The sequence below is a fragment of the Arctopsyche grandis genome, chromosome 3 (assembly GCF_051622035.1).
Source record: "Arctopsyche grandis isolate Sample6627 chromosome 3, ASM5162203v2, whole genome shotgun sequence".
Lineage (NCBI taxonomy): Eukaryota > Metazoa > Arthropoda > Insecta > Trichoptera > Hydropsychidae > Arctopsyche > Arctopsyche grandis.
Genome location: NC_135357.1, coordinates 36,324,249 through 36,338,819, shown reverse-complemented (window position 1 = coordinate 36,338,819; position 14,571 = coordinate 36,324,249). Strand labels below are relative to the sequence as shown.

The window sequence follows — 14,571 nt, the reverse complement described above, 5'->3', positions numbered from 1 at the left end:
TTTGAATCAAATTGCATCTTATGGTGCATTTAAAATCCTCACATTTTACAGCGAGATGTATGGAAGTTATGTATTAAATTTATTTTGACTCTTTCTTCTAAAATTTTCCTCAATCATTTTTGTTTTCAAACGGAAAAAGGTCTGTTCATACTTAACAGCACTGCACGACTCCGTTTAAAATATGTCATTTTATTACATTTCTATTCATATCTACCTACACGTCGCGGTCACGTCACGCTTACATCACTTTGGCCGAGTGCAAGGCAAAATCGGTTTTTTTGATTTTCGTTGAAACGGTTCCAGTAAAATTTGCATCTCTTTTCCAATCTCTCTTGCTAATCTCAAGTTATTCAGCGTCTTGAAGTTCCTCAATTTGTATTGCAAAATTCTGCAAAAATTTCTCCATATTTGACTGAAATAAAATAAAATAAAAAATAAAAATTATCAAATAAATGTTATTTATTTTTATTTTTTCCCATTGTTAAATTTTGAATACCTCTGGAGTACTAACACATGGTGGTGGATATATAATGAGTCGATTTAAATCAGTATGTTTTAATTAAACATATTTTCTGTCAATATTTTGCATTTTTTATTTACGAATACATTCATAAAACGGGCTATTTCGCACATTGCGATCAGATACACGAAAATCGCGAAGGTAAAAGTCGGAATTCTCGACAAGGTGGACCCTCTAGACGCGGAAGCGAGGCTCAGTCGCCCTGCTCCTTCCTGTGATTGGCTACTCTTTGCGATGCCAATAGTATTGTCGTGCCCTGAATTAACTCAACTTTTACCTGATGAAATACTCCGAAATATACTGCCTGGATCGCATATAATTTCGGACGGTTGGGCAGCGTATTGCGAATGGAATATACACGCATTCGTTTGTGGTTCAATACAAATTCATCTAAATATGAATCAAAACGGGCACGCGTTGTGCCAAATTGACGCTTCATCTTTCTTTTCCCACGCATCCACATATTTTCCACATTTTGCGTATGTATTTCACTATCATTTGGATCCACGAAATTTTAACCACTTTTACCAGAATTCGGAATATTTCCGTACGCTGCCCAGCCTTCCGAAATTATATACGAAGGAGCGGGTCGACCGAGCCTCGCTTCCGAGCCTAGAGGGTCCGCTCTGTCGAGAATTCCGACTTTTACCGAAATTTTCGGGTGCCAGATGTTTCGTGATCGCTTTGTGCAGAATAATCACAATTCAAATCACAATCAGCAATTTGACCTAAACGTAAGGAAAAGACAGAATTGAATTCCTGGAAATTGAATCTTCTTCTTTAAAATCAGTTATAGATTTCCGGATAACAAACTAGGTTTACCAGACATTTTTCTGTTGATTCATTCCGAATTGATTCCCGGTTGACTTATTTTACTTTTGAAATCCTATATTATCATTCTAGTTATTGTAAGATATTAATCCACAGAATTTGTAGAGTGCTCACATACATATGTGAGAGCGTATGAATTTCTCCGTCGAGTGAGTTGGTCAACCTGTGCGCGACCGTTGCCGTTGAAGTTTCAATTCGGCCGATTGCTGTGAGCTCGTCTTTGTGTCCTTGCTCTGGTTTCCATTCGCTTGTTCGTGTGAAGGTGAAAATAAAAAGATGCCCCGAACGAGAGCCACCACCCGCAGGGTCTCGTCGCGTGCTTCCAGCGCCTCCTTCAAGGAACTTTCCGAGCGCTTCGAGCACCAAGGTAGTACCCATCCCTTCATTGTTCACAATGAGCATAACCTACAAACCAGCTTTGAACCAATTGGTTTTATAAATATTAAAAATGATAGCATGTATGTAGCTAACTAGCGACAATAAACATTAAGAATGATTGAATGTATGTAAATAACTAGCGACGATACCCAAGATCATGTTTATGTATCGAAAGTTGTATCTTTTTCAGTGAAAATACGAGAGTCAAATTTGCGCGACTTCTATGAGATGAAAAAGAAACAATTGATGGAGTCCTACACGTTGATGCTCGTCACGTTTGGACCGGAGCTGCTCAAGAAGACCGTCAGACAATTCGTAAGCAAAAATCGGTCGCTATGATCAACGTTATATTGAAACGTATTAATATTTTCATCCGGTATAGAGAGAAGAGTGTGCCAAACAAGAGGAGGCTGCCGCTCCAGATATTGTATGCGAGCAGAATCGAGCTACGCACACCGATGGCTCACTGTCTAGTCAGAAAGACGACGGTAATTATGTTTCATTCTATGATACGTTAATGTTTGACATGATCCGCTTTCTTATTAATCATTTACACATCATTATCCAACTTACTAACCTTTTTTTAAAGAATTGTAAAGCTTCTCTTACAATAACTAAACAATTCTTTAATTTTTTTTTTAGAGATTTCAGTTTTTCAACTTTTATTATTATTTTATATCTAATCATATCATACTATATGTATTATACATTTTAAATTCCCAATACATCATGACTTCTTTGAATCAAAATAATATAGTAAGATGTGATAATTTCAACTAATGCACATATGTACATGATGGTGGATATATTATTATACATATGTATATTTAAATAATCAATGGCTTTATTCTGTTTTCTTGGTATTTTTTCTTTATCTTTTGAGAACTTCCAAAAAACTTATACATATATATATATATATATATATATATATAAAAATACTATACTAAAAAATTGATGAAATTAATTTTAGAAGCGAAAATCTTAAGTCAATATGATTTTGTGCATTGAAAACCTCTGTAAGTGTATCTACATAATATACATATTTATTTATTTGTTATAATTTCGTCATGGTGACATTACAGATTTACTCCAGGGCATCGCTATAATGACTAAGCATAAAATACATTTTAAAAATCCAAGCTAATCATCATATATGTATGTATATAATATCGCTATTCTGTAGTCGTTTCGATGCGACATATAATATGTACGTTACAGTTAAAACACTCCCAGAAAATCGTACGAATATAATACGAACATAATAACAGATCAACAAAAAACTTCTATATATCCAGGTTTTCCACCTCAAATTCAATATTTTCCATTTCAAATTGAATATTTTGATCTTGTATGATCTCCACCAAATTTTATCCGATCGATGGGTCTGCAAGCAAATTCCTGCGAGAACATATAATCTTAGAACATACTTCTTCAATGGGATTCATCATTGGTGTGTATGGAGGTAAAATAATTAAAGAATGGTTTGTACGTTCAACCAGCTCACGCACTCGTGTAATACTTTTTCAAGAATATTTTCTTCTAATTCTGCAACAATCTTTCAATAAAGTCGCAAAACTATTGGAATTATGTAACTGTGGATTGCTCAATGATTTCATGCTACACAATTACATCAATATTCATTGCCGCAATCAATAAATTCTTCTTGTTAATGCCTTGTCCGCATCCGGACGTTGGCGACCACCTCGTCAATTATTTGAAGATATCCACATCGGTCTTCAGCGGCTCGGAACAGCTCTTCGGCGCTCATATCGGTCCACATGCGCATGTTTCGAAGCCAAGATAACTTTTTCCTTCTATTTTCCCCATTGTTATCAAACGGAGAAATTCGTATTTTGGACCCCGTATCATGTGCCCGAGGTACTCCATCTTTCTCCGCTTGATGACAGAAACAAGTTCCCTGCCTCTCCCCATCATGCCGAGGACAGCTTTGTTTGATGTCTTTTTGGTCCACGGAATCTTCAGCATACGCGGTCTTCTTCAGAGTCCAAGTTTCACATCCGTGTAGTAATAATCAATAAATGTTTAATTTGAAATGGAAAATATTGAATTTGAGGTGGAAAACCTGTATACTGTTTCCTACCAATGTTCCCTCTAGGCAAATTAGTCTCTGAGCATTTAGTGCCATCTATTGAAAATTTATTTAATTAATTAATTTTTCTATTGGTATTTTATATTGTTAAGTTGGTAGGTAGGTAGTTTATACCATTTTATTTTCATATTAAAAAATTAAATATAAATTTTAAATTAAATATATTTAAAAGGTATTTTAAAAAAATTCGACCGCATGCGGATCGAACACAGAAACGACACATTTCTTTTAAATTAATAGCTTAATATGCCATAACGCATGCGATGATATTCCATCGGACACAACACTAGTAGTATATTTGTAATTATACTGCATTTTACATGCGTCTGATTCCCAATACATTATCACTAGTTTGAATCAAAATAATACAATACGATGTGACGATTCCAAGTAATGAATACGCGAACGTAAAGTTTACAAAAAACAGGTTGCCAATCGAAATTTCAAAACTTTCGTTCTTCATCAGTTGCCTGAGGGTTTTCAAATTGTATATATCGTTTCTATCTGCAAAAATATATATATACAATATATTAATAGTAAGAATTATGAGTACAATTTATCGAATACATGCAGTCACGGTTTCGGAAACCGGAACACCATAGAACAATGTGATTTTGCGTGAAATTTCAGTGATCTTAAATAAAATAAACACCCAAAGTCATTAAAATGGTAGATTATATCATAGTGCTTTATTTTAACGACAATCGTTAAGAAAAGAAACAACAAAAAAAAGGTAGGGAGAATTTTAGTCCGAGCCGGTTTTTATGACCAAACGCAGTCTCCACAGTTGAATGAAATTTTGAATGAAAAAACACAGTTGAGCGTAAACTTTTAATTTTATTAGTCACATGGTATTATTTACAAATTATAGAAACTTAATTAATATTTTGTTGCGGCTCCTTTTAATTTTATGACGGCTTTTATACGGTAAGGAATAGAATCTATTAAGTTTCTTAAAATGTCGATGGGGAAGTCTTCATACCATACTTTTTCAATGGTCTCTTTTAATGATTGATGGCTAGACATATTTGTTTTACTAATCCTGTATTTAATAGCCATCCATAAATTTTCAATTGGGTTTAAATTGGGACTATTCCCAGGCCATGTTAATGTCTTTACACCCAGTTCCTGCAAATAAACCCGAACCTCATATCATTTTAACCCTTTGAATGCTGACCAACGCCGATTGGCGTTTTGCCAACAACTCCATGGGCCTGAAAAACGCTGATAGGCGTCGTATTGTTGTACAAAGTAAACAAGAATACTACCCGCATAGACTTTAGCAGGTAGCATTGAAATAAAACGCATTGAACATGGGTTGTGTAATCTGTGTCAACGTTTATAAAGACTGGTTTACACCGGAATTTCTGAATTTGTAACCATAGCAGAATTTCCCGATGGAAATCCCTAACTGCTGAGTATTTTAGATGCATTTAGATTATGAGCATTAAATTTTAACAACAATGAAGAAGATGGAACTAGTTTTGGAAAAATACATTCGTTAATAGACTTCTTTTGCTTATTTTATATTGTTGCAAGATATATCCGAGAGACTTAACACAACTTTACAAAACTCGAAATCCTCGACAGTAGTTATCTAGGGTTTGTTTGGATTAGCTACAATTTTTATACCGGCTTTCTATTGGATTTCTAAATAATTCTAGCTGGAAATTTTCAGCGTGGCAGGCTTTCAACAGAAAAGACTTGAGAACTTAAAATCAGGGTTAAATCAATGGACTTGTTGAGAGACTCAAATCTGTCTACGAATAGGATTTTTATCTTATTTTTGTTCATCTCTGGACCCGGATGTATACTCTCTATCTCTATTCTACGAAGTACATAGTTCAGCCATTTCATCATCATTGCTAGCCATTAACGTGTCATGTCGTCCTTGAATCTTAAATTAGACATCTTTTGCCGCCTATTGTTATTCCACATTTGTCGAGTCTTCTATTATGTATTCCCCATATATATTGTTGCGTAGGGGTGGGTGGAGGATCCAAGTAAAAGTCCAACAGTCGTTTCACAGCATTTATTGATGATTCAGGAGATATACGTACTGACAGTGCTCATTCCAGAATGACATGATATCGCCTACGTACCGCCTTATAAGTGGTAGATCTCTCAGGACGTCTAATCTGTTTACCTACTGTATAGTCACGTATTCGGATATGTATTCCCACGGTATGAGAAGTGCAATCATTGTTTAGCTTTCATGCACTTAGCTTGTCGCTAATCCTTAAAACCACTTATACCAGTCGCACGGTATGCATTTAGTTAATCCGTTAACAGATAATCCTTGAACGGTCACACAGTCTCTGGGATTCTATTCGCTTAATCCGCGGCGTATGTAACAATATTAAGAAAATCAAGACAGAGTATGCATCCCTGCAGGACGCCATTTATATTTATGTGTATATATAAAATGGTTGATTTATATTTGGCTTATTCACACACTGCACAACTTAATCATATACTATCTTTTCACTTATCAAAACTCCCTACATACATATGTACATATGTGCTTTAATCAACTACTAACTGCCGACACTCTTAATATAATACATTAGCACTGTAATCACATTGTATGCGGATTACACTCATTGTTACACACCTTCACATATCGTTCTTAACTTTTCACATAACATTGTCTTCGCATCTTCGCATCGGTGTTTGTGGTCTTCTTGTGGAACCTTTGGTACATGCATGTCGGTGTCCCAACAAACAGGCTACGTTACAGATGCCGTCTGCGTCTCAGCCGGAGCGACCAGGAGTAGCTCGCAACGCGTCAGCCGAAGCGTGTCGCGCACCAACTACGCCTCAAGTATGCACCGTCGTATTGTTTTAAATATATAAATAAATCAGTGTGAAAATATGTATGTATAACGTTTCAGGTCATGCCGCAAGAGGGCGCACGCCGTCCAATTTGGGCCCACCGAGTGTTAAATACGGCTTGAAACGTAGCCGCAGCTCGAGTGTGGGATCTTCGATGAGACAGTCGCGGTCTGCACGGCCGCGCTATCGTACACCGGCAAACCGTGTCAACGCCACTCCTCAATATCCCCTCATCACACCCAAGGTTAACATCGAATGAATAATATATTTTAATAGTAATTCATATATGTATATATTTGTAGGCTCGGTGATTATTCTGCAAAGTGCGATCACTAAAATCTCAATCACGGAACATCTGGCACCCAAAAACTCCATCAATCCACGCGAAATATTGTACTAACGAGAACTCCAGTGACAGATATTCCGTATTCGCGATTTTTGTGGCAACGATTGTCGTGCGCGCGATCGCAATTTGCGCAATAATCCGTTTACCATATTTTTAAATGTACCTAAATTATGTACTCAAATATGTTTTTGCAGCCTCCCTCTTTCCATTTCTATTTTTACTATCAAATAGCATTTATTCACTTCGAGGAAAATTATATTATAAAACTAAATACATTATTGTTATTTATTACAAAATATTTATTAAATTCGAAAAGCAGTTAATTACAAAAATTTGGATGAAGAAAAAAAATTGAAAATTCGAACGACGAGTGATAAAAGCTGTATATATGCAATTAAATACTATTGAATAATTTTGACTCGGGCGACGTTGGGTATTCGTTTTTGTTATTTAAGTTGCGTAAGCGGCCAGACTTCATACTTGACTTAAAGTATTAGATTTTAAGCTCAGCTGGGTACTATGATTGCATATGAAGTTAAAGGTTTTCGTTGTGTCCTTAGATTGTACCTGATACGCCTATAACGGTGCTACGAAGGCCACGACAGGGAGAAATGGTCGTGTCCTTGTCGGGAAGTCCGCTGCTAGTCAACAGGTATTAATTTTATACAGCTTCGATGCTTTCGAAGACTTTTAGAGGTGATAAGATTTTGATTTTGTTTTTTTTTTTTTTTTGTTAACAGCACTGCAACATACCAGGCGAACTGCAACATACCGCTGTCGGATGGAACCATCTTGTCGTTGTTGCCGAACAAAATGACAAAGTCTGCAGCGTTGAACGTGCCCCATGACTATATGCATCCACAAACGACGAGAGACCTTAGAACATTGGAAGAAAACTTGCGTATATATCTGAACATGGTCACGGATAAGCGTCCCAAAAATAAATAAACTGCGTCCGTGTCAATTTATAATATGTAATACTTGTGTGTTTGCCAAGCCGAGGAGGCTGGCAAACGTTGATTGTATGGTATGTACGTAATCAACTTAGTTTTTGTCATGATTATTCACTTATTTTTTGTCGTGATTGGTCACTAATTCAAACTATATTGATAATGTACATAAATATGTGTATCTTTTAAGGTCTATTCATACTAGCACAGCACATACTGGCAACTGTAAAGTAAAGTATTCTTTTGTACATTTTTTATGGACACATTCGTGTCTAACACGGCGTAGACGTAACAGCAACAGTCGACAAAATATATTCATACTATACAGCAGTGGCGGCTCATCTATATGGGCTGCAGCCCTCCCAATATAGTACAAATGCATGCTGTTTTTGCCGTCCATATAGACTGCAGCCTCCCAGTATAGACATACATACATGCTTTTTTTGTCTGCATTTGATCACCGCTATTATACTACAGCCCGATTAATCTCTTCAGCCCCCCCCCCCTCTATGAATTCTCACGAGCCGCCACTGCTATACAGTACATGTCATCGTAACGTATCAAGCAAAACCGGTGTTCTTTAGCCACTGTGGAACGACATTGCGTCATAGTGGCAAGTGCACGCGTACTTTTTGAGAGGTGCGCATGCGCATATGAATATTTTCGGAAACGTCATATTGTGTCAATATTGACTGAGCTGATTTTGCCTTACGCTCAGCCAAAAGTTGTCTGAATGTGCCGGAACTGTGAGATGCTTGATAGTATGAATAGTAACTGTTGCCGTGAATTGCTGGATAGTATGAATAGATCTTTATTCGTATTTAAAAGTGGAAAAAAGGCGCTCCGTATTGCGGCCTACTGCTGGATTCAGCAATTTTTGCCCCCAATGGTGAAAAGATTGGACATTTAATGGAGTTGTGTAAAATGTAATGGTTAGCTAGTTTAATTTAATAATGTATGTATCATTTTTATATATAGCGCCACGTTCTTTGAAAATGTGTTTTCAAATTGAAAGCTTTTGCAAGATTCAGTTATAATTTTTTAAAACTAATTTAAAAAGCTTGTTAAAATTATACGGTACTCTCGTTTTATCTTGTCCTGGAAAATAAGTACGTAGTTAATTTACTCATTGTTTGGATTGTTCCGGATAATTCTGGTAAAATGAGAGTGGTGTATATAAATTGTATTTAAAACGCTAGGGTGTAATATGTGTATGGTTATTCTTATTATGTACATAAGTTTTTTGTTCGTACAGAGGTCATATAATGTGAATGGAAAAAAAAAACATAATATGGCCATCTTTGACATTTATTACTCTTATTAATTAACAATCGTACAAAATAAATATTTACAAAATCGAGACGTCACTTTTAGAATGTGCTTTTCTTTCCCCTCTGCGGTTTTCCGAATGCTTTTCCTTTGGGCGATTTTATTCCTTTGCCCTTTCTATTGCCGCCCGCCATTTTGTTTGGCTTTTTGCCGCCTCTCTGGTGCACTTTTCCCGTTTTTATCTCTTTCTGTCTGACGTTGGCGTCGTACCTCATCCGCTTGGCGCCCTTCCTCGACACGTCGGTCAGATCGTCGGTGAAGTTGCTCGCCTTCCTCTTCAGTCCCGCCTTGGCCTTTTGATTTAAGTCGTCGTTATCGTAAACAGTACGAATTCGCTTCTGCTTCTTGTTGCGTTTAGACAGTCGAGCTTGATACAAAGCAACCTAAAATGTGACATGCTCAATACCGTAATACTATGCATACACGTACATTATAAATGTGACTGAACAAACCTTGTCTAATTCAGCTTCTGCTCTATCTTCAGGTGTAAGCTTCTTCGGTTTGCCTTTGTTCTTATCCATTTTTCCTTTCTTGGGATTTTTATCTGGTGTTTTTGCACCTTTGTCATTTTTAGCTGTAATATAAAAAAAAAATAGTGAAACATAATCGAAAGAATATAGAATAGCTTTAGTATTATCAATATATATGTACATACGTTTCGATGGCTCTTTGTCTTTTTTGTTGGCTATAGGATTTGCTGTGAGTGCTAGTCTTTCCTTTTCGGCTCTACGCTCTTGGTGAGTTTGGAACCAGGGGCGATCTCTTTCATTATCATCACCGGTTAATTTTTTAGTCAATCTATTGTGTTGATTTTCAGCACGGGACAACATTCTCTCGGCATATTCTTCTTGTAAAATTCCCTCTAAAGAAATCATTAAAAATATATGTAGGGTTGGAATTGAACGAAAGGGCTATGGCTGAGAAAGAGTATGTTACGACTGATTGTGAAAAGGGGCAGAGATATAACGGTTAGTCGCAGTTGGACCTGCGCTCCGTGCGGTTGGTCGCTAAACCTCCGCACGTATCGTCTTAATAAACAACATGACTGAAAACGCACGTGTTTGATCTACACCTAAACCGCCACATCCCAACCGTGGTCCTGAACAGGATACTCTACCACATATATATGTTCTTCAGAGTATAAGACATACTACACGTCATGTAAGTAGACGAGTCTTACCAATTTTAGGGTCCAGCTCGTCTACTTTGGCTTTATATTTAGCGATGATCTCCGGCGGGATGACTCTAGCTTTGACTGGATTTTTAGCGCGTTTCACTATGTCTTTCACAAGCTTTCTTTCCTTTTCTCCAGCGAGCGAAACGGAGACACCAGCCCTACCGGCTCGTGCAGTTCTACCGACCTAAAAACATTGTCCATTTTATCATCAATACACATTCAAACTGATCCACAAATTCATACAAATGTTAAATAATATATATACCCTGTGAATGTAATGCTCGACAGTCGCCGGCATAACAAAATTTATAACAGTCTTCACTCCGCTGATATCCAAACCTGCAGTAAACATTTCACATTATTGAATATATATATATGCATACAAACGTTTTCAATGTGATTTGCGTGTATGTACCTCTAGCGGCAACGTCTGTAGCTATCAAAATATCAGCCTGTTGATCTTTGAAGGTCTGCAGTGCGGCTAAGCGTTGAGGTTGAGGCAACGCTCCGTGTAGTTCGGCGCACTGAATTCCCAGCAATCCCAATAGCAGATGAAGACGATGAGCTTGGGACCGTGTTCCGGTGAATATCAGACATTGGGAACGGAACGATCGACAGACCAAAGCCGCCAGAATGGCTTCACGTTCACCTTCGCGGCCCACTCGAATCCTAGAATTAAAAAATGTCTCATTTTATACAGTAATAAATACATTCGGGTGTGGTGTCGGTGTAGATCTTTTACCTGATGAATTCCTGTCGCAGATTGAACGCTACCTCTTTGTTGGAGTTGACGAATATTTTGACGGGTTTCGACAGTGAAACGGCAGCCAATTCTTTGACTTCTTCGGTCATCGTAGCCGAGAAGAGCATCGTCTGTCTCTTGGGCGAGCACATTCTTATGATTTCCTTCATTTGATCAGCGAAGTATTCGTCCAACATCCTGAATGGAATGTTATGTATATTAAAAATTGAAGCTGTTTCGACTGTTACCTTACGAGTTTCTAAATGTCAAATTACCTATCTGCTTCGTCGAGAATCAGTACTTCTATGGAATGCAAAGTGAACGATGGCGTATTTCGCAAATGATCTATCAATCTGCCGGGAGTTGCGATGACAACATCAGGATTTTTACGCAGAACGGTTTCCTATTCGACAAATTTTATTATAATCTTTATATTACGTACAACATAATATGAAAATTCAAACGACACGTACTTGCACTTTAAGATCTAAACCGCCGACAGACAGGCCGACCTCCACGTTAGTGAACTGAGCGAGTTGACGGGAAACTTGGTACACTTGGACGCCGAGTTCTCTCGTCGGTACGAGAACGACCACCCGAGTGACGGGGGATCCCGTGTGGGGTTTAAAGAGCAATCTTTCGAGTGTCGGCAACATGTAAGCAGCAGTCTTACCAGTACCTGTAGCGGCACAACCACACACGTCCTTACCTAAAACCAAATTTGTACATCATTAGGGGAGATTGATATGTCACAATATAGGGTATTAATCATTGAAGTATAATGTATAGAATAGTCATTCCTAACAAAAGTATCGTTTAAAAGCGAGCCATCGAAGAGAGAGACGGAAAGTCAGAAGAGAGACAAAAGAGTGAGGAAAAAAAATTCGTGGAAGTGATCATCCCTTGACGTTCAGGGACGCACGGGCACATACAGATGTTCGGACTTTGTCGAAATAATACTACCACACAATTTCACTAGTAGAGCCTATTTCAAAGAGATCCTACTGCTACAGAGATTAACAATCAACTGAGCAAAACAGCCGAAATCTCCGTTTGAACGGAGTTTTTGTAGCAACATTTTTGTAAGCTAAGAGCGCTTCTACCCATTCTACTTCGATGGTATTAATTTATACTGTTGCTACCTAGCAATGCGACGGGTATCGTAGCCGATTGAATCGGAGTCGGATGGACAAAGTTCATCGCACTGATGGCTTTTAATAAAGGCCTGGATAGGTTCATTATGTAGAATGAGGCGTTTTCGTCATAAGGTGGAGCCTCTTCGAAATAGTCCGACTCGTACTCGACGACTGGATTGTCCAAGTCTTCAAGTTCCTATAGATATATACATACATATATAAGTTGGGTTAAAAAATGCTTTTTATTTAGTCAAGTATGTACTTTGATGTGTTTTACTTTCAATTTCTGCTTCTTCGTTATTTTTTTAGGTTTGACTTTGATGTTGTCGTGCTTTAACTCATCGTCGGATATATGAATGTCGTCACAACTGGCGTCATCTACAATCATATGAAAAGTCAATACAATGTAATCGAAATTAATATGCTCAAGCTTTATTCCAAAGTTACACCTTCTTCTTCAGAATCATTCTCTTCTTTCAAATTCATTCTGCTTTCTTCTCGTACTTTTTTAATTCTATCTTCAGTTTTTGATTTGACTTTTCGTTTCACGTATTTGGCTAAATCGTCCCACGTGTCCTAAAATAACGATGAATAAAATGTTGACTATGTAAAGATATGCTGCACACAGTTAGTAAATTGATGTGATGCTTACTTTATTGTATTCAGCTACTGATGAAACGAATTTGAAATTTGGATTGAAATCTACTTTCTTTTTGTTTTTGGCTTTCGATGGCTGGTACTGTAATAATAAAAAATGAGTTTTATTAGATATGCGAAAAGTTGATGTACATAATTATTTTTGAGGTTATGAAACTTTCGATACCTCAACTTCTTGGTCGGATTCATCAGAGGCTCCTGGCTGCGAAGGATCATCTTCTTCTATGGTGCGGATCAGATCAGCGTATTTTACGGATCCCATATCTTGGATTTGACTATTAAACAATCAACAGGGATAATGAAAGTTGACAGTTGACAGCGCGCGGCAAGCACGTGTTATTGGCATTTCAAACTAAAGCAAGTCGTAACACCATATATTATGACTATTAGTCGTAAATATTTCATTGAAATTTATTTTTTAATAATGATGTTTTAAATAATGGAAATAGTTTATTTTATAAATATTAAATTTAAGTTAATGGTTTATATGTATATAAATAAAAACACTTCAATTATAATTGTCGAATTACAATTCGACGAAATTCTAATAGGTGACAGGTATTGTAACTGCAATGCCATAGCATTTACAGATCTGTCTACTTTTTATGATAATTGACCATGAGCTGATGTTTTGGGTCTGATTCCAGAGAAATGTAATATTGATAGAAGTGGCTCGAAGGTCTGTTCATACTTAACAGCACTGCAGGACTCGTTTCAAATATGTCATTTTATAACATTTATATTCATATCTACCTACACGTCACGGTCACGTCACGTTCACAGCACTTTGGCCGAGTGCAAGGCAAAATCGACTTACTTATACATTACAGGCCATGACGATACGGCGCAATATTGCTTACGTCGTATTGTCGAGTACTTACAATATGAATGCACACACGTGCATTCGTAGCTACGCGTCAGAATACAAGTCAGCAAAAATGTTTCGGCGTTTATCGAACGAAAAATTATGTATAATCGCGTTGTTGTTGGAAGAAGAAGCGCAAGAAGGCAATAAAAAAGCACGGAGGCGTTTTGATGTGCATCCCATGTTAAAAAATAGAAAAACCGAAGGAGAGTTTTGGACACTGTATAAAGAGCTTGTGGATGATGGACAAATTTTTTTTAAATATTTCCGTAAATAATTAAATTTTTTTTTAAATATTTGCGCCAAAACCATGTCGAAAGATTGAACAGCTGTCAACTGTCGCTATTGATAATTGGTCCAAAACAGCAAAGCGGCATACTCATGGTCGAAATGTCGGGTACTGCTGTAAGCCTGCCGTGGCGTAAACGTGACGGTTGGTATGAATATACCCATACAAAATGTACCAAAGAATACTTTTCGTACGGCCGGATACCTGCTGAAGTCGGTACGTGCTGACTAGGTATGAACGGACCTTTTGGTGTTCTTTTGTTGTCAAGGGACATTCTGTCCACGGACAGATCTAAATAATTTTAGCATCAGTCGTATTTGACGCTTGGTGCTCGCTTGGTGCATCGGTAAAAATTGCACAATACATTCAAAAACACACAATAAACAACATGGGATACATTTTCATA

The 14,571-nt window shown here is 37.3% G+C and overlaps 2 protein-coding genes across 4 annotated transcripts; one reads left to right on the top strand and one right to left on the bottom strand.

Annotated features, from left to right (window-relative positions):
* The first annotated feature begins 1,475 nt into the window (after positions 1-1,475).
* LOC143910080 (uncharacterized) lies at positions 1,476-9,342 on the top strand. Of its 3 annotated transcripts, none has more exons than XR_013260433.1 (8): positions 1,527-1,718; positions 1,920-2,044; positions 2,112-2,217; positions 6,568-6,663; positions 6,734-6,918; positions 7,581-7,672; positions 7,761-8,148; positions 8,778-9,342. XR_013260433.1 is itself a non-coding variant. In XM_077428441.1 (7 exons), the coding sequence occupies exons 1-7, from the start codon at positions 1,628-1,630 to the stop codon at positions 7,966-7,968; spliced, it is 903 nt and encodes a 300-aa protein (XP_077284567.1). In that variant the 5' UTR covers positions 1,476-1,627; the 3' UTR covers positions 7,969-9,342. The 3 variants fall into 3 exon arrangements, 1 of the variants encoding a protein (XP_077284567.1); XR_013260432.1 differs by having other exon boundaries at positions 7,761-8,146; positions 8,769-9,336; XM_077428441.1 differs by having other exon boundaries at positions 1,476-1,718; positions 7,761-9,342.
* Positions 9,259-13,396, bottom strand: Rs1 (Dead-box helicase Rs1). The gene is made up of 14 exons (XM_077428435.1): positions 13,178-13,396; positions 13,007-13,093; positions 12,804-12,930; positions 12,632-12,732; positions 12,361-12,550; positions 11,692-11,927; positions 11,494-11,621; positions 11,219-11,416; positions 10,892-11,145; positions 10,742-10,815; positions 10,480-10,660; positions 9,955-10,161; positions 9,752-9,873; positions 9,259-9,682 (listed from the first exon to the last, which is right to left on the bottom strand). The coding sequence occupies exons 1-14, from the start codon at positions 13,271-13,273 to the stop codon at positions 9,341-9,343; spliced, it is 2,343 nt and encodes a 780-aa protein (XP_077284561.1). The 5' UTR covers positions 13,274-13,396; the 3' UTR covers positions 9,259-9,340.
* Positions 13,397-14,571: the final 1,175 nt, after the last annotated feature.